Genomic DNA, 21,987 nt, shown 5'->3' on the forward strand with positions numbered 1-21,987 from the left:
CACTGACTTAGTTAATCTCAGTTCAAAACAATACCCTAAAATAGGGGGCCTCCTTAATATCGTTATGATGATTTTTCCACTTTTGTACATGATATTTTCCACAAAAACAAAGGAATGGATGGAGAATAACAGTCCTGGGCAGAGACAAGAGAAATCAGATCATCATTTATATATAAATTAAATACTAACCAGGCCAGCACACACCCAGACACACTTCCTGCTATAAAGAGATTATGCTGGAAAGTTGTCCATCTAACCCATTGCAGATGTGTACAATAGCATTAAAATACAGGATCTCAATTAAAGCCAAATGTTAACTTTAATTTAGGCCATAATCAGGTGGGGGTATGGTATCAAAGGCTGCCTTCAAATTTATGAGGACATCACCAAGGATCCCCTGATTCTTGGTTGTATATTTATTAAGAACTGTACTGTGAGAAGGTTATCTGTACCAGCTCCTTGCATATAACTTGCCTGTTCCTTTCTCAGGATTTTATTAGTCTCCAACCAGCCCATGATTCAGTAAAAATGGGACAGAACATAGAGATAGGCATGAACTAGAAAAATGCAATTTGTTTTGGTTCATGGTTCCTACCATGTCTGGCTCATGAGCCATGAACTTTCATGAACTCTTAAGAGATAAATGAACCAGTTCAGTTTGTGTGGATTGTGATATAGTAGAATGCCCCCTAGGTTGCTAGAGGAACCAAACTTGAATGGAGTCTCCATCTGACACTCCTCTACCCGGCCTCCAAGTTTCGTGAGGATTGAATTTATTGTATCTGAGTTATGGCCTTCCAAATAAGATGTACCCATCCTCCATTGTTTCCAGTGGAGGAAAAACAGCAAAAGAACCCCAAGGACAATAGAAACCCAGCAGAACAGAGCACAGAGTCAAAAATCCAAGCAAGGGGGATGGGATTCTGTGAGCTCTTTGTTGAGTTGAGATAGTTTGTCTGGAAATGTATTCTTTCATGAACTGACACATATCTCCACAAATTGTTTGAACATTCATCGAAAGTTCATATGGGTTGACCTGCCATGAACTTCTGTTTTCAAACCACAAGCCAGTAAGAATGCATCATTAGCTGGTTCATTCCCATTCCTAAGCATAAAGCTTCCCAGTCCCTGATAAAAGATTAATTCACCAGTAGTTGGATGGATCCACTTTGTCTCCCTTCTTATAAACTGGTATTATGATAGCATCAAGTCTTTATTGATACAAGATATTTATCTATAAAGTTTTAAGCAAAATGGCCACAATGAGCTGCTCAGTAGTTCATCTTGTCCTGCACGCCAGATCCCAATAGGCTTCTGACCACCTGGAACAGCTTTGCTGGCTTACATTGTGCAGACACAATGGTGGCTGAAAAATATTGATATAAACAAGTGCTTTTAAATTCATTTATTATTATTTTTATTAATAATTATATTTATAGCACACCTTCTTCCTAAGACTCAAGGTGGGTTACATAAAAATATATAATTACATAAAATCCCATAAAACCCCCCTAAGATTATTTAAGGCTTGATTACAAAAAAGCAGAAAAAATTAATAATGTGTTTATTTAATTTTAAGCAGAAACTATAAATGCAGATAATATTGAGGGAAAGAATCATGTTTATAACATTATGTTTGAGTCCTCTAGCTTTCCCTAATAATACCCCTCCTACTGTTTCATATGCATATCCTTGACAACTTCCGCCACCAATTTGAGCTAATAAACTGATATCTAGACCACAAAAGCTTCTTTCTGATTCAATTTGCTATTCTAAGAGTCACAAGTCTGTTTTGTAGCAGCAAATTGACCTAGCCGACCTTCTAGAGTAGTAGCTAATGTTGTGTCATGGATAACATGCTTTTGTTTGATTAGCAGGGTGGCATTGCTGCCAGTGAATATGCAGCTTATTTGGGCATTATTATAGCTGCAGCCATTTATTATGCCTCTCCCCAAAGGGTTGGCCCAGCACAGTGAGGAAGCCTGACATATCAGCCGCCTGGCTGCTTGACCCATAGGTTCCTGGATGCCATGAGCCCCGCTCCATCCCAGCCAGGAGAACAGGTCCTCACATCCAGAATCCCTCACCAGGGAAGTGACCATTGTGGGGCCCACCAGGCATGCACCTCACTTTGGTCACTTTGGTACCCCTAAGAGCCCCTGGCCTCGCAGCCAGGTAGGCTGTATTCGTGTATCTTCCGGTCTCATTAAGGAGACTTCCCAACCCCCAGGGAGTCCAGTACGCAAACTGGACTCCCCACCAACAGGCTCCTACCATGCCTAAACTGCAACTGTGACAAATAGAACATAACCATTAAAGATCTTGTAACTCTTGTAAGCCATACCTGAGCGTGTTGAAGGATTCATTTACTTATTTATGCTGAGTTTCAGTGAATCATTTTCAATTTATGAATATTGTGGCATGTAAAACTAATATATCTCCATTTCATACGTTACTGCTGAAATATGCAAAACAGCTCAGTCACATATGTTTCAGTTTTTGGTACATCTATATTATGTGGGAATACAGGTTCATATGAGGTTCAGAGATCCATCAAGCCATCTAGAGAAGAATAATTTATCCAGACATTCCAAGTTATATTTGTTCGGGATCTGTGAACCTTCTCAGCAGCCATTCCTGCTCTTTGGCACTCTTCCTCAGGAATTATGTATGGTCTCCTCACTGAAGGCTTTCTAGCACCAATTAAACTTACACAAACAAATAAATAATTATGGAAGCCCTTTTTAAGTTGAAATACTGCCCCATTTTGTTTTTACCTTTTATAATTTTGTTTAGTTTTGCATAGAAGACTTTTAAATGTTATGGTTTTAGTTGTGAGCCACTTTGTTTAAAAATCTTTAAAATATGTTTATTTCCTAAGGAAATTAATCAGCACCTGATCTCAGCCATATTAACAGATAACTGTATTTGACCTTAGTGGTTCTCCCTCATTGGAATATCTATCAATAATCCAATGTGCACTTATGCACATTTCAAATATGGTTGCCAAATAATACAATATTGTGTGTCAAAGTAGAAAAGCTGTAGGCACTTGGACAGGTTTTCCTGGAATCAGCATAGACGGAGTTCATTCCGGGTTCAAGTTCTTGCTCCTCTTGGATGCAGCTAGCAGCAGCTCTGTGGGAGTAATCATTTCAGACTCAGTTGTCATCGTTGGTTGTTATGATAATGAAGATAAAGGTAGCAGATATCAAAGAGGCCAGTGAGGCTTTGTGGACTGTATGATAAATATTTTGCAGATGCACTACGAAGCCAAGGTGTGCAACATCATGAAGCCATTAGCAGCCAGAATAGCCCTGGCTTGCCAGAGTTTGTCAGAAATGGACAGCTAAGCAGGGTTGACCATGGTTAGTACTTGGATGAGAAGACCAAAGCTCCTATGCAGAGAAAGGAAATAGCAATCCACCTTTACTCATCTCTGACCTTGAAAACCCTATGGGCCTGTGGTCGCAATGTGTCAGTAGCAGCTTGACAATACACAATTATTATGTTGATGATAGCATTAGATTGGCTAAGGCTGATATAAATACGAAGACCCTGACTTTTGACTGTTCAACAAAGCAATATTTTACTGCACTTCAGCTTCCAATTGAAAATCTCCTTGGCTGTATTCACGTGTAATTGGTTATTCTGATGTTGTTAGACTTTGGTTATACTATTGGTATAGTTTTATTGTTTGGTTGTGAACCATCTTGAGCAGCTCTCATACAGATGTTCTAAATAAATAACCTTTCACAATTGGATTGACTGCTTCGCACAAGGTAATCCAGTTGCAATTGACTGCTATAGTGTCATATCCAACAATATGTGGATGCAGATTTGTCTAGATTCTGGGATTACACTTGAAAGTGAAGTTTTTTGCACATTAAAAGAACTACTATTTGTATTTAAGAGACCCTTTAAATAAATATGAGATCTGAACATCTTTCTTTCTTGGCAGCTTTTGAAGAAAAAACCCTATGCTGTGACTTTTGTAAACATCCCCGCTACTCTGTAAACCTAAATGCACTGAACTGTGTCCAGACAAATCACATTAGTTTAGCTGTAGCTCAGAATTTGGGGGGAAGGAAAAAGAGCTATTCAGCACCAGCTTTCTCAAAGCTGGATTGTTCCTTGCAGCACACATTCTGAGCAAGCAGCTTGGTCTGTTTCGAAAGGGCCTTTGCTGTTAGGCCTTCCTTTGGAACGATATCCCACAGACTCATAAATCTCACAGCCTGACTGGAGATGGAGCAATTGCTCCCAAATGGGAGCTCTGCTTCATTTGTCTTGGCCCTGCCCCAGTTGCAAGGATTATGTGAAAGAAATAAAATAGACGCCTTTAATGAAAACTTTCGGGAGGGAAGATCCCGACGAAATGCAGTCATATTCACTTTGGGGACTTAGTGCTTATTTAGCTTGCCTTTTCTGCAAAGGCCTTCTTTAAAGAGAAAGATTGTGCACAGTGCCACTTCCGTCTCCAACACATAGTATTTACCTGTACTTGTACGGCTGAAATGTATAATAAACCTTCCAGTTAGGAAAGTATTTTATTGCGTAGTTCCTGGAGCAAGGAAAATAGTAACTATACCAGTAAATACAGATTTCCGTGCCACCTTTGGGAACTGACCTCTCTTAAATACAGCCTTTAGGTCAGCTTATTTAGCTTGATAAGGGTTTTGCTTGTGTGTGGCCATAGGAGAAGAAGTGAAGAGGAAGAGGATGGGATCCTGGTGTAATGTAGTACCCAGCTGAAGTTCAGTCAGATTTCCAGATCCTTTTTTGAATTACTATCTTTCTGGTATTTACTTTGTTGTTGTTAGGTGCGAAGTCGTGTCCGACCCATCGCGACCCCATGGACAATGATCCTCCAGGCCTTCCTGTCCTCTACCATTCCCCGGAGTCCATTTAAGTTCGCACCTACTGCTTCAGTTACTCCATGCAGCCACCTCATTCTCTGTCGTCCCCTTCTTCTTTTGCCCTCAATCACTCCCAGCATTAGGCTCTTCTCCAAGGAGTCCTTCCTTCTCATGAGGTGGCCAAAGTATTTGAGTTTCAACTTCAGGATCTGGCCTTCTAAGGAGCAGTCAGGGCTGATCTCCTCTAGGACTGACCGGTTTGTTCGCCTTGCAGTCCAAGGGATTCACAAGAGTCTTCTCCAGCACCAGAGTTCAAAAGCCTCAATTCTTTGACGCTCGGCCTTCCTTATGGTCCAACTTTCGCAGCCATACATTGCAACTGCGAATACCATAGCCTTGACTAAACACACTTTTGTTGGCAGGGTGATGTCTCTGCTTTAGACTTCTGACCTAGACTTCTTTTCTTTTTGAGAAGGGAATTATTGCACAATTTAGACTTCCACACATTGGGATGGTTGCATGGTATTACCCCCTTCACCCATTGCTTTCCCACTATACAGTGATCCTATGCATGTGATAAAGCAAGTTATAATCAGGGTATCTTTTCTTATGTGAACTGATAACGAGATACTTACTTTTTGTTCATTGTTAAAATACACAGTTACATATAATTTCAAACATTTATTGAACTGTTATCTATTTGATATGCCATACTTGTAATGAATTGGTCTTCAAATTATTTAAAAATATATGCCATTGATTCAAAAGTGCATTTAAAAACTTGTTTTCTTGTGCAAACCAGTATAGAAACCCATTCCAAGCAATTCTGTAGTCAGAATATTTCCTATAGTTCAGCTTGTTCCCTTTGCATTAGTGATCTGGTATTTCTAAAATGTACCTAATGAAGAAAACAGTCCAGTTCTCTGGCATCACTTGATGATCAGGTTGTGGAATACAATTATGCTTCTCACTCTGGTAAAGAAAGCATGAGATCACAATGGAAATATTGTCTCATATTAAAGAATGCCAGGTTTTATTCATCCCTGAGTTTTGTATCAAAACAGCCATCCATGTGAAATAGTCATTACAAGTGGAGCTTTTGTAGAGACTCATAGCCTTATTTTAACATCAGACATTCCAAAGGAATGGCAGGAAAAGAAACTGAATTGTACCACTACTTTCCATGGCTATGATGTCAGGTCATATCAATGTCTTGTTTGAAAGGGTGTTAATATGGTAGAAGCATATACACTTCTTTCTTTTGAAAAGTTAAAAATATATCAAAGGAAGGACAGTTGTCAATACACCTAGAGTTAGTATGGTTTCAGTGAAGGGCCAGAAGACCTACAGACTGCCTTCCTGATGAGCCCCCACTCCAGTTTTTCTTCTTCTTCGCTTTCTTAGGATGACATGTACATTCTCCATTCTGCCATTCCTGGCCACCCCCCACAAGCCATGTGACATAATTTCAGTGGAGAGAAAGTAATTGACCCAAGATGACCCAACACATTTCATGCAAGGATCTGGACCCGGGTTCACTACATTTTGATTTGGCATATTAGTCATTACCCCACACTGACTCCACTATCACATAGCATCATTATTAGATTATGGGACGGTTAATGGGGGAAAAATCAGTGTCAGAGAACAATGCAATCCTAAATACCTTTATATCATTTTAAACCCAACATCTTAAATTGATTTTGAAAGCTTAGGATGAGACTAAATTCACTATACCCTTTTAATACAGATGTGACTGTACTTTATTGGACCTCCCTGCTCATTGACAACTAGACTCCATTCCACTGTAATCTGTATGGGGACACACTTGCTGGAAGTATGGCTTGTCTCAAGGCAAACACTGTAGACATTAATGTACCTGCCAGTGTCCATGCTTACTGACCAGTCTACCATCGTTAAGAGATGGCGTATGGTTCAGGGCAGAATTTTATCGCAATGTAGGGACAAAGTAGAAATCATTGCATAGATTACGCTGTTGTTTTCCAGTTTGAGTAGGAATTCAGCAGGGAAAAAAAGGTTGCAATTAGTAGAGGTGACTAGTTATGACAGGGGGTACATACTGTTAACTTGGTGGTTCAGTACAAGATAAGTTTGCTTGTTTATTCATGTTTATACATAGATTTGTATGCCAACTATCTCCAGATGATCTCAGGGAGGATCAAATCAGTAATATTAAAAACCCATGCTAAATTTAAAAATTTTAAATACATTAAAATCAATTCAAAAATTTATCTCCAATGCCCCTGTAACCTGACAATTAAATGTGCATTAAATAATGCTCTACTGATGCTATGTCTATGTATTTATATGTATATTGGAATATTATTTTGCAAATAGGGGCCATGCCCATTGCATTCAGGGATACAACAGGCTCTAGATCAGGGGGGTGGGGTGGAAGAACTCTGTGGACATCCTCCCCCCAGGATCTGGAAAGGCTGCAGGCAGTTGTTACGCAACTCACTGGCAGGGGCAGCTCTCACGCAGCAGGGATCTGCAGCTTCCAATCTTCAGAGGGCAGTGTCCTGTTTTTCACCTTCTTTTCCCATTGCCTTGTATATAATCTTTAAAAATATGAAACATAAGGAAATTACTATTTTTTTTTAAAAAAAAAAGTTTCTTCAGATAGATGGTTCATACCCTCTCTGCCAAACCTCAACAACTAAGCTGGCTGCATCTAGAATGAACTGTTGCCTGTTCTTTTAATCTAATTGTGCCTACAGAAGGTGCTTAGAAATGTATTTATATGTGAGCCAGCAAAAGCAACTCAAAACTCTTTATCTTTTCTTTCCTTAGCTGTCATTTTAAAAGTGCAATTGAAGATGGAGGTCATGGTGTTGAATGTCATCTTTAGTGTGGGCATGAAGGAGCAATACAATTACTTCTTTTTCATACTTTCACCATCCAAGGCTCCGGCCTTATTCTCTCAAACAGAAGATGGAATGACAAACCTCTTTCTGGGCAATACTATTTCAGAGAACAGGTGGTTGGGGAAAATTCCTGTACTTAGACAATGAGACCAAAAAACCCTTTCCAGCCATCTCTGTTTGTATGTGGCAGAGAATTAAGAAATGTGAACACCTTCCCAAAGTCATGTCATCTTAAGTAGTGCAGTTAAGAAAGAGGTTTTCTACCTAAATGGATATATGTGAGAACTGTCTGTGTGACATTTAAGAATGAAGACATAATTTATAATTAAACAGGAGACGACTAGATCATCGGAATGTGGTTCTACTGTGTTTCTCCCCCATTCCTAACCACCATGATGGCTTTGGCAGTGTTAATTCCATTTTGTTATTCTGAAATTAGAATTCATTATAGCTTTGCGAAAAATCAGAACAAACCCCAGCATGTTATTTATTGGGGTAGAGGATGAGAAAGCGTGGTAGGAATGAAGCATCCAGGAGGGAATCCAGATTTCAGTCCAGAAATCTCAGTATTAAAATATAAATCCCAAGCAAGTCTACTTAAAATTGTATTCAGATTCATTGTGGCTTACTACTAGGAAAGTGTTTTTAAGATTGTATTGTAAGTGGTCATTTTAGCCTTCCTTTTCAGATTCTGCCATGAAAATCGAGGGATAGTAGTATCAGGCCATCAATAGGGTATCAGTCCAGCTCTGGACTGCTGTCTCTCAATAGGAATGAAGTATCGGAAGTTCTAACTCCATTGCTTTCTTCAGGGCATTCTTCCAACTAGAAGAGATGCTTGCCCCAGAAAATTAATTCATCTTAGGTCAGGAAAGACATCTAGAAAAGGAGCCTTCAGCCTTCGTCAGTGTATGCATGTAGAGGGAAGTGCTACACAACCACTTGCACCTGTACCGAGCAGCTCATTCCTCAAAGGAAACTGATCTCTGCAATCCACACACAGACAAACACACACACACACAGAATACAGTAGATGAAAGCATTCCTCTCATCTCAAATTGCAAGGTGGTATCCATATAGAAAGGGAAAATCTACATATTCCTTGTCCCACCCACATCAGCATTATTTTCCCTGCTGTAATTGCCTGTGATGGTTACCCCCAAAGCATTCCTCTGTTCTCAGATTGCAAACTGCAAACTTCTTTTAATTTACTAATGATTAAGCATTACTGACTGCCTTGGGACGGAGTCTCCCACAACCTGCCCTCCAAAAGGTGTGCAGTGACTACACCAGGAACTGGCTTGCTCTCCACTGCCGCCCTCTGAGTTGAAAGAGGCCAGGGCAACTTACTGGCTGCAGGGAATGTTCTGAAGCCAGCTCCTCTTCTACCCAGCAAAGTTCTGAAACTGGCTGGAAATTGGAACTGGAGAGCTGACTCCTTATTACCCTTTCCTTGCTGAGAGCTCCCTCCTACAAAGGCTCGTGGCAGCTAGCAATAACTAAAAACCCCAATAAAACCCCATAAGATAATTTAAAACAGTCAAAACCCACCCAATCACTTTAAAACCTTCTATTATTAGTAGTAATAATAATACATGAAGTAAACTGTATTAATGATCCTCACAAATATCTAATGTAACAGGTATAATTATTATTTTATAAGGCATAATACTGAATATAAGAAACTTTCCATGGCTCACTTGAACCCAAGTCTCCCTGGTTCAAAGCTGACAAGCTACTCGCTGGGTTTCACTGGACCTAGTTCTATATCTTTGCCCTTAATGTTATCGCACAAACATTCTGCTGAATTCTTGTCCCATCAGAAAATGTTTACATATGTGCTTATCCACAAATCAGAGGAAATGTGAAACAGGGAAAAATGTATTGCCCTATTTCTCAATGATCATTTGTTTCTGCTCTGTGAATACAATGAACAACTGGAATGCAGCCTTGTATTAGTGACCTTACATTTGTTGAAATGTCAAAGGCAACATCCTACAAGGGCTAAAATAGTTTCCAGTTGATTGTAAATGATGCAATTCAGCCCTCCAAATATCATTGCTTTTTAGATGTGCCTCGGTTGGTTCTCATTCATGAATGACTGCCTTTGGAAACTGTGCCTCTGGCAATGCTTAGCATAAATATCAATTTACTCAGTGTGTTCCTTAAAAAAAAATTCAAAGATACTTGGCACAAGTTTTTGATTCACTCAATGTTTCTGTTTGTTTTGTGGTCCTGAAAGAACTTTTTCTAACCTGCTCTTAGTAATTTTATTGGCCGCAGGATTGACACAAGGCAGAATAGTTCACTAATTTTGCAGTCAGACAGATCTTATCATTGTTTTTAAGTTAATGGGGAAATTATTAAACTGTGTGCAGTCCAGTTTTAAATGATGAGTAAGTGCTAGTCCAAGTGGTGGACATTACAGTGTTTTGTGCATACTGTACTTTTTGAGGACTCAAAGCACTTTGGATAGTTTTCCTAAGTAACATAACAGACCGACACAATTTGTGACATACCAAGCTTATTGCTGACCACAGTCCATTCATTATTGCCTTTCTTGACACTTTCCCCCATGCTCACAACACAACATCAACATTTTTGGTTCTGGGAAGGCATCAAAAACAGGCTTACAGAGCCCCTATGGGCAGGTGAACTGAGTTGAACTTGATAGATCACAAGATGTTAAGACTTACCATATGTATAAAGCCCCTGTAATATAGGTCAGTGTTACTCTCCTCAAGTGGAGAGAGGTCTGAGAATGAGTGAAAGTGCCTAAGGCTACCTAGTCATTTCACAGACGAGGTAAGATTCCAAATAGCACATGTTGGCAGGCACACTGTCCATAGCCTTATGTATACACCTGGCATAGCTTTCGGGAGGAAGTGCTCTGAAACTGCCTTGTTCACCAAGAAGAAAAGGACAATTATGCCACTCTTTTTCCTCCTGAAGATCTAATTGTAAGCTCAGAAGGGCCATTTCACTTTTGTCAAATGAAAGGGTTAAGCACTTCCTCTTTTCAACACTCTTTCCTGATCTTTAAAGCTGTTTGGCTGTTTGGGCTGAAGAGTTTTTAAAAATCCTCAACAGATACCTTGTGCAGTGTCTAGATTGACATATCAGTGCCTATCCCATCTTGTTGTGTGTGTGTGTGTGTATTTAGTGTATTCTAAAGAGTGGGCCCTTAAAAATAATTTTGAAAGGTCTGGACATTAAGGAAAAAACCCTTGGACTAATTTATAAAAACCTGAATTAGGAATACTTTGAAAGGTTTCGCCTACATTCCACCAGTGGATTTGGAATCTGAAAATTGTCCAGTGCATACATGGCATGGCTCCCTGGCTGGACTAGGTGGAGGGGCTGGTTGCTGTGGATATCAAGTCTAGTGAGATGCCTTCTGAAAGAACAGGAGGTTGTCCCAACAAAGAGGCTGCCAAGTACACCCCCCTGTTCACTGTCAATTGGGAGAAGCTGGGCAGGCATCATCTGGTGGTCAGGCTAGCCTGCAGGAGCACCAGAGGGGGGAATTGAGAGGTTGCAGCATGACCTCATGCCCCTGAACAGGAGGAAGCATCCTGCCCTGCCCTGCCACTCCCTGAGTAGAAATATTAGGCAGGCTTTAAAAATCGTGGTGAGGAGGACACTGTGGCTGAAGCAGGAGGAGAGAGAGAATCCGGAGATAGAATGATGAAACTCTTCCTTGGCCTTCAGGATGCTTCTAAATCCATTTCAGTCAGTAGTCTTAAAATATTGTAACTCGCCATTGTTCCATTCTTTTTTTTTTTTACAGAGTATCGTGGATATGTATTTTGCTGCAACTTCTGTATTTGGTTCATTGCCGATATACATGTATATACATTGATAAAAGAAGATAAGAGATAAATTTGCAGGAAAGAAAAATGTTTATGACTGTATGGAAGTTAGCAAGACTCTTTTCAAGTGATGCTAAGACACCAATTCACATCAGTAAAACACTACACAAAAGGAATCCTATTTATTTACTGGGAAAGATTTTTTGTCCAGACACCTGTTCATAGCAGCCCACAAGATAAAAACAAACGAACAAACAAAAAGCAATTCTTCAATGAAATAATAATAATGGCAAACCATTAAAATTACGGTTACTAAAACCATTAATTTGAAAAATCAATAGTGACACAAAAACAAGCAAAATTACTAGAAAGCAACATAGGTTGATAGTTCCGGTCGGTTACATAAAACAGGTCTAGCTGCTTACATAAAAGGTAAAGGTATCCCCTGTGCAAGCACCAAGTCATGCCTGACCCTTGGGGTGACGCCCTCTAGCGTTTTCATGGCAGACTCAATACGGGGTGGTTTGCCAGTGCCTTCCCCAGTCATTACCGTTTACTCCCCAGCAAGCTGGGTACTCATTTTACCGACCTCGGAAGGATGGAAGGCTGAGTCAACCTTGAGCCGGCTGCTGGGATCGAACTCCCAGCCTTATGGGCAAAGCTGTCAGACGGCTGCCTTACCACTCTGCGCCACAAGAGGCTCTCCTAGCTGCTTACATAAACAACCTCAAATTTGAGGCAAGCCATATACAAACAGTTGAAAATGATGGCTCCTGTCAGAGGTGGGATCATATAAGGACTGATTTTTGCAGTGTTTTATTTGCATTGGTAATACAGGTCAGGGGAAGACCCAAATGCTGAAAGAAGTGAAAGCTGTGACAGTCTGCACATGCTCTAACTCTTCTGCTCCTTCAACTGGAGCAGTACAAGAGCAAGAGCAAGCAGTACAAGAGACTAAAGCAACATTTTGGAACAAGGAAGGAACAAAATGAGGAGAAATCTTCTCAGACCCAAAGTGGAGAGAAAGAGCAATATCTGAGCTTTGCTGTAAAAAGTCTGTATACATTTGAATTGGTAATTTAGAGTCTGTAAACCAAGCCACAAGAGTGCTCAGTATTCATCCATCATGCTTCAATGCTTTCCTCCCCTCACCTTCCCTCAGAAAGTGATTGTACTGCATTCAATGAAGTTTTCGTTAGTGACACATTTTCATTCATTTTTGTTTGTTTGCCCAGAGAAGCACATGAATGCAAGCTATTGAACCTCCTTGGCTGACTAGTCAGAGGAGACAGACATTGAGGTGTTACATTCCTTTGCAGACACAACCTATTTGTTCTCTATCAATAGAGCTTTCACAGAGGCAGTGACAGAAGAGAAACTATTTATATGGTCTTGCAATTTTAAAATCACCTTCAGTGAAATTGCAGCTTATGTGTGTCTTCTTCACATATTTTAAGGTGGCTCTGAAAGTCTTAAACCCACTGTATATTATGATTAAGGACCACAGGTCTGCTTGAAAGATAATATATTCATTATTAATCATAGTTATAAATGATCTTTTAATACAGATTCACAAGGTAGTATAAATTTTATACCTCTACACTACGGTAGTATAATTTTTATACATTATAAACACACATACATTAATTAAAGCAATAGCACTAATGTCTGCAATAAACAATAACAAGCATAACAGGAAATACGTTTTCCCTTTCTGGTTATATTTAAGGTCAGTAGGTTCTGAAAGATGGGGCTAGTATTGCTATTTCGGAAGTATTTTGACATCTTGCTGACTTAATGCCCACAGATCTGTGAATTTTTGATTGGCCTTTTCCCGGGTCTATAAAAGGTGTTACTCTAGGCTAGACTCAGTATTGAAATATATCATCATCATCATCATCATCAACATCATTATACTTGTTGCCCGTCACTCACATTTCTGGCTCGTGGCGGGTTGCAAATTCGTTACAAAACCCCATTAAAACCCCGTTAAAAACCATACCATACATACAGTAAACAATACATGTCAGACTCCAACAATAAAAACCATAACCCTCTAACCCCTCAATGAGTGTATGCTAGGGGGGAGCTGGACAGATCTTCCTTAGCCTGCTGGCCTCAACCATAGACCTGACGGAAGAGCTCCGTTTTACAGGCCCTGATGAAAGCCGGAAGCTTGCTATTCTAATCCTTTAATTCCTGCCCATAATGGAAGATGCTTAGAAAGGGTTCAATAAAGTCCACAAATGTCTCAACCTGGACTTGTGAACCATAATTTTTTTTAATTGATGTTCCAGAACTGATCATGCCTATAGGACTAACATCCAACTTTAATGCTTCTTTGAATTATTTACAGTTCATGGCCATCTGTTGCTGACATGTGCATGGTGATTTTTTTTTTAAAGCTCTAGAGATGTTCTATGTAATATACACCACAGTATCATACAAGGAAGTCTTTAAGTTCCTATAGTTACATTACTTACATTAGTAAATATTAATGCAAACAATCAGTTTATATGAGTAGCTTAACCTGGGATATATCATGGCATATATATCATGACCGTAGCAGCTCCTTCCCTCACTAGAAAAATTCCAGTGTGCTGTTGAGATCATTCATGATTACCTGTCATGCATTATGCTTCTCTCATAATTACTTGCACATGTATGTGCCATATTCAAGAGAACTGAAAAGGGAGAGATTATATTTTGGAATTCTCCCCTGCATAAAAAGCTTCCTGCACTGAGTATACAGTTGGAGGTTCAGTTATTTAAAGCATATGGTTGCCACTGAATAGCAGACATATGCTTTGTTTTTCCTCTTGCTCTGTAACATTCAGTATTCCTTATATCACAATGGCACAGGGTTATCCCTGCTCCACATCATTGGCTTTTGCAGACAGAGATCGCAAAACTCATCATGTTATCGTGACACTATAAAAGTTGCATTAAATGTAGCATAGGAAAGGGGAAGACTATGACATATGGCTGCTTTTGGGGGCAGTATCCCTGTATTTCAGGTAGCATAGTTGTGTTCTAAAGATGTTTATCACATGGAGACTGGTATACTGGGTGCCACCTGGCATTTGCCTCGGCGTAGGTTCCTCTACCTTCCAGGCTTTTTGCCTGTCGCACACTGGATTTCTGCTTCTGCATGGGAGTCAAAGCAGCGAGGTTCCACCATGCTGCGAGGTGGACCTGTTTCATTTTTTTCTTGTTGTTTCAAGATTGTGGTATTACGTAACAATGCAATAACATGTTCTTAAACAAAAGAAGTGCCTCCGGCAGCTCCGCTGTGCTGCACAGCATGGTGAAACTGCTTGGGACACTTTTTGTTCCTTTCAGGATGCTGTACTCGCAGCCATGGATGGGGAGGAGCTGGACCAGGATGGCCCCACTCTTTCCTCTGGATAGCCTAAGCCTGACATAGACCACATTGCCACTCAGGGCAAAATATATCCATGTTCCCTTGCCCTGGGGTAAATGAGGACTTGAGTCGGATCAGGCCTGAGACAGACCTGATCCAGCCCCACACCGAGCAGAACTGGGAATTTGCCCCACAGACCAGCAATGAGTCAGAGTAAATTCTTGGTGCGGAAAAGTTTATAGAGAAAGCACTGTACTGTTTTTCTTTTACTGAGCTGTAGATTTCTGTCTGCAGATAGAATTAAGTGAAGAGATCCCCAACTTGCAGACTGAAGTCATATATTAAAACTGCTTCCAGTTAACATTCTGCATTAAACAGAATTTTTAAAAAGTTATCTGGGCATCTGAAGTTTACTTACATATGTGGGGTATTTACCATCAACACACCAGGAAATCAGATTTTACATATTGCTGATGTATGCACAAGGGCCAGATTCTGATCTCTGTGTAACCTTACTTGCCTAAGGTTTTGTTGTTGTTGCTTATTTCCTTGGATTATATTTGCACATATTCTTATCTCCAATGGTCATAATTAAAAATAACAGCACAACATTACTTTGAAATCAGTCCTTGCTGAATCACTCTTGCTGATGGAAATGAAGGTAATTATTTTAAATGTCTTGCTTTGAAGCGCAGGTCATATAACTTGTTAGCTAACAGATAGCATTAAGGAAGCTTAAGGGAACATCTTCCGTTCTATTTACTTGCACAATAACTGTTCTGTACAGGATGTGTATTTAATAATCCAAATGCTTTTGAATTAATTCTAAACCATGTCATATATTAAGCTATTTGGGGCTGTAACATATCCCTTTTCTGTAGCTACATCTTGATTTTTCATTGCGGTTGTATTTATATCTTATATAAATAATTGTGTAAAAGAAAATAAGGAGATCTTACTAATGGAAATTCAGTGCTTCTCTTCTCTTAACTTTTTCTTCCAAGGAAGCAAAAGTTAAGCAAAAGCTTTCCATGACTGCTAATATAGTTTGCTACCACTAACCCAGGAAATGCTTGCTATTTTTCCTTTTGCAATATAGTACGCACCTGAAGATTTAATCGAATATGACTATGACTATGGGGATCCAGATTATAAAGATTATAAAGAGCCTGATACTGTAACAGAAGGACCCCCATTATATGAAGAGACAGTGGCACAAACGGAGGTAATGACATCTGGTGTGTGTTTTATGTGCCGTCCCTGTCACCTGTCATGTGGTGTGGTTTTGTCATGTGGTATTTCATGTTAATTAAGCTCATCCAACCTTTACTGCTCTTCCTTTCCTGTTTGTCCCGGGACTCATTTTAATCAAGCAGGAGAAAAACAGAAGATTGGCAGCAGTTTGCTTTTTTTTTTTTTTTTTTGGTCTTTGCTTACTCTGCTTCCTTTCACATCTTACTGCTTTTTCCTTTTCATTTATTTATGTTTTCCCATTCCATCTTTCACCACCTTTTTCAGAAAAAGAAATCCAAAGCCCCACTGAAGAAGAGGACAGTGGCCGCTAAGTCAAAGAACCACCCCCAAAAGTTCACACTCAAAAAATCTGAAACTTTTTCATCTAAGAAGAAGAAAAGCTATCAAGCAACAGCAGCAGGCAAAATAGGGGTAAAAGTAGCTAAGAAATAATCAAGATCTTTCCTTGACCAAGCCTGGAAGATCTCTGATAATAAATGAGAAATAATTAGCTCTAACCCCCAGTAGATGACTACAACTCTGGCTAATACCATAACCAAATTAAACAGAAATTCCTCCTGGATGTCTGCCTTTCTTCCTCTGAGGTTCATATTGTACTTTCTCTTTCATATTAGGCCAACATTGTTGATGAATATCATGAATATAATGTGGCTGAAACTGACTATGGGACTTCAGAGGGCTACCAGACTGCAATTCCTAGTCAAACAACGGGACCAAATGAGGTAATGAGGATTGGAAAATATGCAGACAAGGATGTTTCAAAGACTAAGGTCCATAATTATTACCATGAAACAATTAATTGTCCGCCTTTTGTTTTAGGAGAGCCCCTAAGGGGCAAATGTTTTGTGGTATGTTTCTAAGATCTACATGTTAATCAATTTTGTGGTGACATCTGGATTCTGCCCTTTCAGTTCTTACTTGGGAAGTGATTTAAAGAGATTGCAAAAATATGTAGAAATTCCACTGTATACATTTTAGTTTGTTATGCAGCATTAGTTTAGTGCAATCGAATCGTCAGATTTGTGATTTCCTTAGTTTGAGGAAGAAAGGAAGTGATTGCCTTCAGTCAACACTGAAAGTGAAGGAGGTTTGGGCCAGATGCAGTCCCTCATTTAAGAGCAAAAATAATACGAATGATTGGTTACTGAGGATAAAGAAAAGTTATCAGCATCTCTTGGGATAAGTGGAATTGAATGGTACTCTTCCAGTCCAATTCTAAACACAGATATATCTTTTTATGACCATTTAAGTTAGTGCACTTAAAAAGTTGATAACTATTTTTAGGTTTTTACTGTTTATCTCCCATCCTACTGACAATGCTTTTAACCACTTCCATGAAAAATGGTGAGCCTAATCCAGATATAGTCATGCACAACAGTGTGCAAATTGTCCAACAATTGGTGGCATAAGCATTCCAGTTGCAATCTAGGTATGTTATACATACCACTTAGTGAATGGGGATTGCATTGGAAACCTCTCTTTTGGATATGCATCACAATATGGATGAGCACACAGATGACCATCCATCTATATCTGGTGTGTGCATGTAGAATCCATGCACAGAAGCAGCTTTCACATGCAGGTTTTGCTTACAGGACTTTTATATATCAACCGAAATGGATTGGAGTCTCAAACACAGCTCACCCTGAACATTTACTGACAAATGAGTCTCAGTTTGTGGCTTTTTACATCTGTTCAGTTTTGGTGTGTGCAACCAATTAACATTTCTGAATGTGGGTGCTTTCTTTCATAAATGCTGGAAGGCACTTTTGAAGCCATGATATCCAAACAATGACTTAGCATTCTATGGAAAGTATATTTATTTTAGAGCCTGACTTAACCCTTGTGTAAATTCCTGCACATTGAAGCCAGATAATGGAAAACTAAAACGGATGATTAGAAAATTACATTTAAATCAGTCATTTCACGCGCACACACAAATTAGCTGAGATTTCAAATTATAATTAAAAAATGAAGTTTATTTGTAAACGTACTTTTCAGTCACATAGTAGTAGCTCCCTTCTCATGGCTTCCCCATTTCTACCAGTGGAGGTAGCTGCTCCGAACAAGGCTTCCTTTTCTGTGTAAGCTATATGGCATAGGGTGGTAAGAGAATGGTGAACTCACACTTCTACATCTTTCTAACAGCACAGCGGTTCTTCTGGTATTCCATTCATTTCTGTGGGATCTCACAGAGGGGATTTCTAGAAGATTATGCTTAATATTTGATCTAAAATTTATTATCTATAACTTTCCTCTTTTCAAACTTCTCTATCTCCATAATGTTCTAGAAATCAGTTTCCACTAAAATTGTTGTTTTATATCTAGGACAAAAAGCTGTTTAGTTGACTTTGGTGCTTAAATGCTGAAGGCTTGACTTTACACAGTTTTCATAAATCAAAAATTAAAATCTCAAGGCAATATTGAAATGAGGTGTTATTTTGCTCATCATCTTAAAATCAATATTAAACCCTCCTGTTGAAAATATGAAATAACTTTCTTTAAAAAATGTTTCTTTTTCTTAAATTGACATGAAATGTGTTTATCATGTCAGCTAAAGCTATTTTTTCACACAGTAGATTAAACAGTAAATCCCTTAAATTTGATAATTCCCAATTAACATAGTCCACAGTTATCTTTTCCATATGATTGATATTTAAAAAGTGTAAAGCCAAGAATAACAGCTTGCTATAACTGGCATAAAAATAAAAATGTTATGCCATCCAGCGTGGTTCGTACATAGCACATGCAACGAAATCTAGTGAGTGAAATCCAGATTGGTGAGAATTTTCACTGTTTATCTCTAAATACTTTAGTGGCACTAGAGTGTCATTTAATGATTTTGCAAATGAAAAACAAATGTAAATTCATGTGAAAAAAGCATTCGTTTAATTCATTGTGCATCTATATGTACCTTAGGTGATCTTTTAACGCTTCTGAAAAACTGTTTCCTGAGGATTTCAGAAACAAAAGATGCCAGGCTTTTGCGCTGACATGTTATTTGACTGACCATAACATTCAAAGTTACTGAATGCTTATGTTGCTTTACTAACAGTAATCCACATATTCATCCTGTTCCCCAACCTTTGGTGCTTACGTGAATAGCAAAATCCTGTCGAAGAAGTATTTACTGAAGAATACCTAACGGGAGAGGAGTATAATTCAGAGCCTAAAAAAAATGAGGAAAGAGAGTATGGAAGCAGAGGAACAGTAGACCACAGTGAACCTGAAGTTCTTGTAGATGGAGATTTAGGCGAATATGATTTTTATGAATATAAAGACTATGAAGAGAAGCCTACAAATCCCACTAATGAGGACTTTGGGCCTGGTGTTCCAGCAGAGACTGATATCACGGAAACCAGTGTAAGTTAGTCACATTCAAAATATTCCTTAAAACATGCTGTCTGGTTAGTAGCTGATTATAGCTCAATGTTAATGATTTGCTATGAACACCTATTTAAAAATCCCCCTCCCCTTTATATTGTAACTTTAGAGGTAATGGAAAGGATTTTTGCTAAACTTCATTTAGTTTTGTCTCACTGGTAATTAAGCAAACCAAATAAAGATATCGATAATGTATGGCAGTTTACCAGGTGCTTGGTAAGCTTCTCATTTTTGCTACTTGATGGAGTGTAATAACAGCGTTTCAAACTCAACACCAAACATCAACTATGCTTGGCTGTGCACAGGAGCGGCTTAAGAGATCAGCATAACTGTGAACCCGAAGAAAGTAATTCTTACATTCAGTATGACTATCTCAAATTCCCTAGCTATGTGGAGACAATTTGGGGGATTACATTTGTCAATATGTTTGTCTCAAGGTATCTAAAATATGTATGTCTCAAGGTATTTAAAATCCCTACTCAAGAAACAGGTGGTTTCAGGGGATTGATTGGGTAAGACCCTTGGGACAAAAGAAGGCCTGGAATTTTACATGTATTTCAAGATCTCATTTCAGGCGTCACATGTAACTATAGTTTAACTCTCATTGATGTGATTTATCTGAATGCAGGCAACTCCACTACTGATGGCTAGGCTTCATCAAACCAGGGCCTATTATGCACACATTGGATAATGCAGTTGCAGCTGGGTTATCCTTTGCAGTTCAGGAAAACTACTTCTAAAGTGCATTGAAAATGCATTATCCAATGTGTGCAGAGTGGGCCCAGGTCTAATGTTGTTGTTTTTTAAATCCATCCCTGAAGCTCCTGTTTGTTGAAAACAAAAATGTAGCTTAGCTCCAGAGAAGCTGTTTATGACAGGTAATACCACCTACATCTCAACATCCAACCATCAATAAGTGTTTGGATAATTCTGGCCAGGAAGACTGGAATCTATTTGGTCACCCTCAATTAAACTCAGCTTCAAGGGGCTACAAATGTAACACAAGCATACCTAGGCCAGAATGTCACAGGAGTAGTGAAGTGAAATGTACTGTTGTTTCCTTTAAACTATATTGAATGTTTGAAACCATCTTAAATGGGATTCTGAATCAATTCAGTCAGGTTACTGGGAAATAAACTAACATAAAATGTGCTCACGTCTGGACAATCCCTAATTGAAGTTAGAGGAAGAGTTCCATTCCAAACGAAAGGAAGAAAAAGAAGGAAGGGAGAGGCTGGTTCATGATTGGTATGAACAAAATTTGTTTTTTTTTAATGACCTCTGTGACCAATTATGTACAGATTGAAAAGTCTAGGCCGGCGCTCTCATGGCAGCAGGGCAAATTCCCACTTGTGCATGACATCAATGCCAGAGTGGCACCCTCCTGGCCCTGGCCTGCTTTAGGCCCTCTGATGCCCTGTGGAAAGGGAATGCTGATTTTTCCTCATTCCCTTTTATGCCATGGCGGCTATCCTCTGCCAGGCAAGGCCCATGTACACAAAGAAGAAAAATCTTTGCATGAACAACAAGGTTAGGCAAAGCAAATATGTTTGGATGTATTGAAATTAGCCCTACGTGTAGTTTGGACTATTGTGTCTGTGTTGATTGTGCAATTCCATTTGGATAAAATCCCTGTAAACTTGGGGAATCTTCTTTACTGACTACCCAAAAGAATTGATATACAAAAAAAATGCTATCATTGAAATTGAAATCTTATCATTACAATTGAAAATACCGGGGAGGGAGTTCCTGAGAATTGAAGGCAGGCGGAAAGTGATATGCTATCTGTAGGATTTGCATACATTTTTGGTAAATAAGTTATTTTAATTTTTGTGTTTAAAAAAAAACGACAATATGCTTTTGACTGTGGGATGAAAAGAAATATGTAGGTTGTCAAGCCACTTTCTTTCCTTGCAAAATATTGATTTGTCTCCAAATGGATGGGAAATGGATTTAGGCCAGACTGAACATCTAACATATGTTGACTTGGCAGGTGAACGGTCATGGCGCTTATGGAGAAAAAGGACAGAAGGGGGAACCAGCTGTGATCGAACCTGTGAGTATTCTAGAGACTAGCTGTTGCAAAGTTTTGTGGGTCAGTTCTCATACGCTTTTTCATCTTTTGATGACTGAATTGGTAACTCAAGTGTGTCAGTGAGCCATTAGAGATCAAACTCCACAAAAAGGACTTTCACATTACCTCATCTTTCCTCCAATGTAGTGCTTTTTCAGTGGAATCCATTCACACATAAAGCTAAGGCTTAGCAAATACTGGGAAGTCAACTAGCTTTGTATTAGTGGATGCTAGGGGTGTACTCTACATGAGCTGGAAAAGTAGCCAAAAATACCTTATCAGTATTTTTCAACTATTTATATTCATCATATATTATAAGAGGACTGAAACAGCACATCAGTCACAGGCCAAA

At 39.1% G+C, this 21,987-nt stretch overlaps 1 protein-coding gene across 4 annotated transcripts in view; it reads left to right on the plus strand.

Annotated features, from left to right (window-relative positions):
- Window positions 1-21,987, plus strand: part of COL11A1 (collagen type XI alpha 1 chain) — a 272,666-nt gene that overhangs the window by 93,912 nt on the left and 156,767 nt on the right. Inside the window, exons 6-9 of one of the 4 annotated variants that reach the window (XM_077332842.1) lie at window positions 16,442-16,588; window positions 16,792-16,899; window positions 19,283-19,540; window positions 21,555-21,617. In XM_077332842.1, the coding sequence (XP_077188957.1) occupies window positions 16,442-16,588; window positions 16,792-16,899; window positions 19,283-19,540; window positions 21,555-21,617 (576 nt within the window). Of the gene's footprint in view, window positions 1-16,022; window positions 16,149-16,441; window positions 16,589-16,791; window positions 16,900-19,282; window positions 19,541-21,554; window positions 21,618-21,987 lie in introns of all 4 variants that reach the window. The other 3 variants (XM_077332843.1, XM_077332844.1, XM_077332846.1) reach the window with 3 other exon arrangements.

The sequence above is a fragment of the Paroedura picta genome, chromosome 4 (genome assembly GCF_049243985.1).
Source record: "Paroedura picta isolate Pp20150507F chromosome 4, Ppicta_v3.0, whole genome shotgun sequence".
Classification (NCBI taxonomy): domain Eukaryota; kingdom Metazoa; phylum Chordata; class Lepidosauria; order Squamata; family Gekkonidae; genus Paroedura; species Paroedura picta.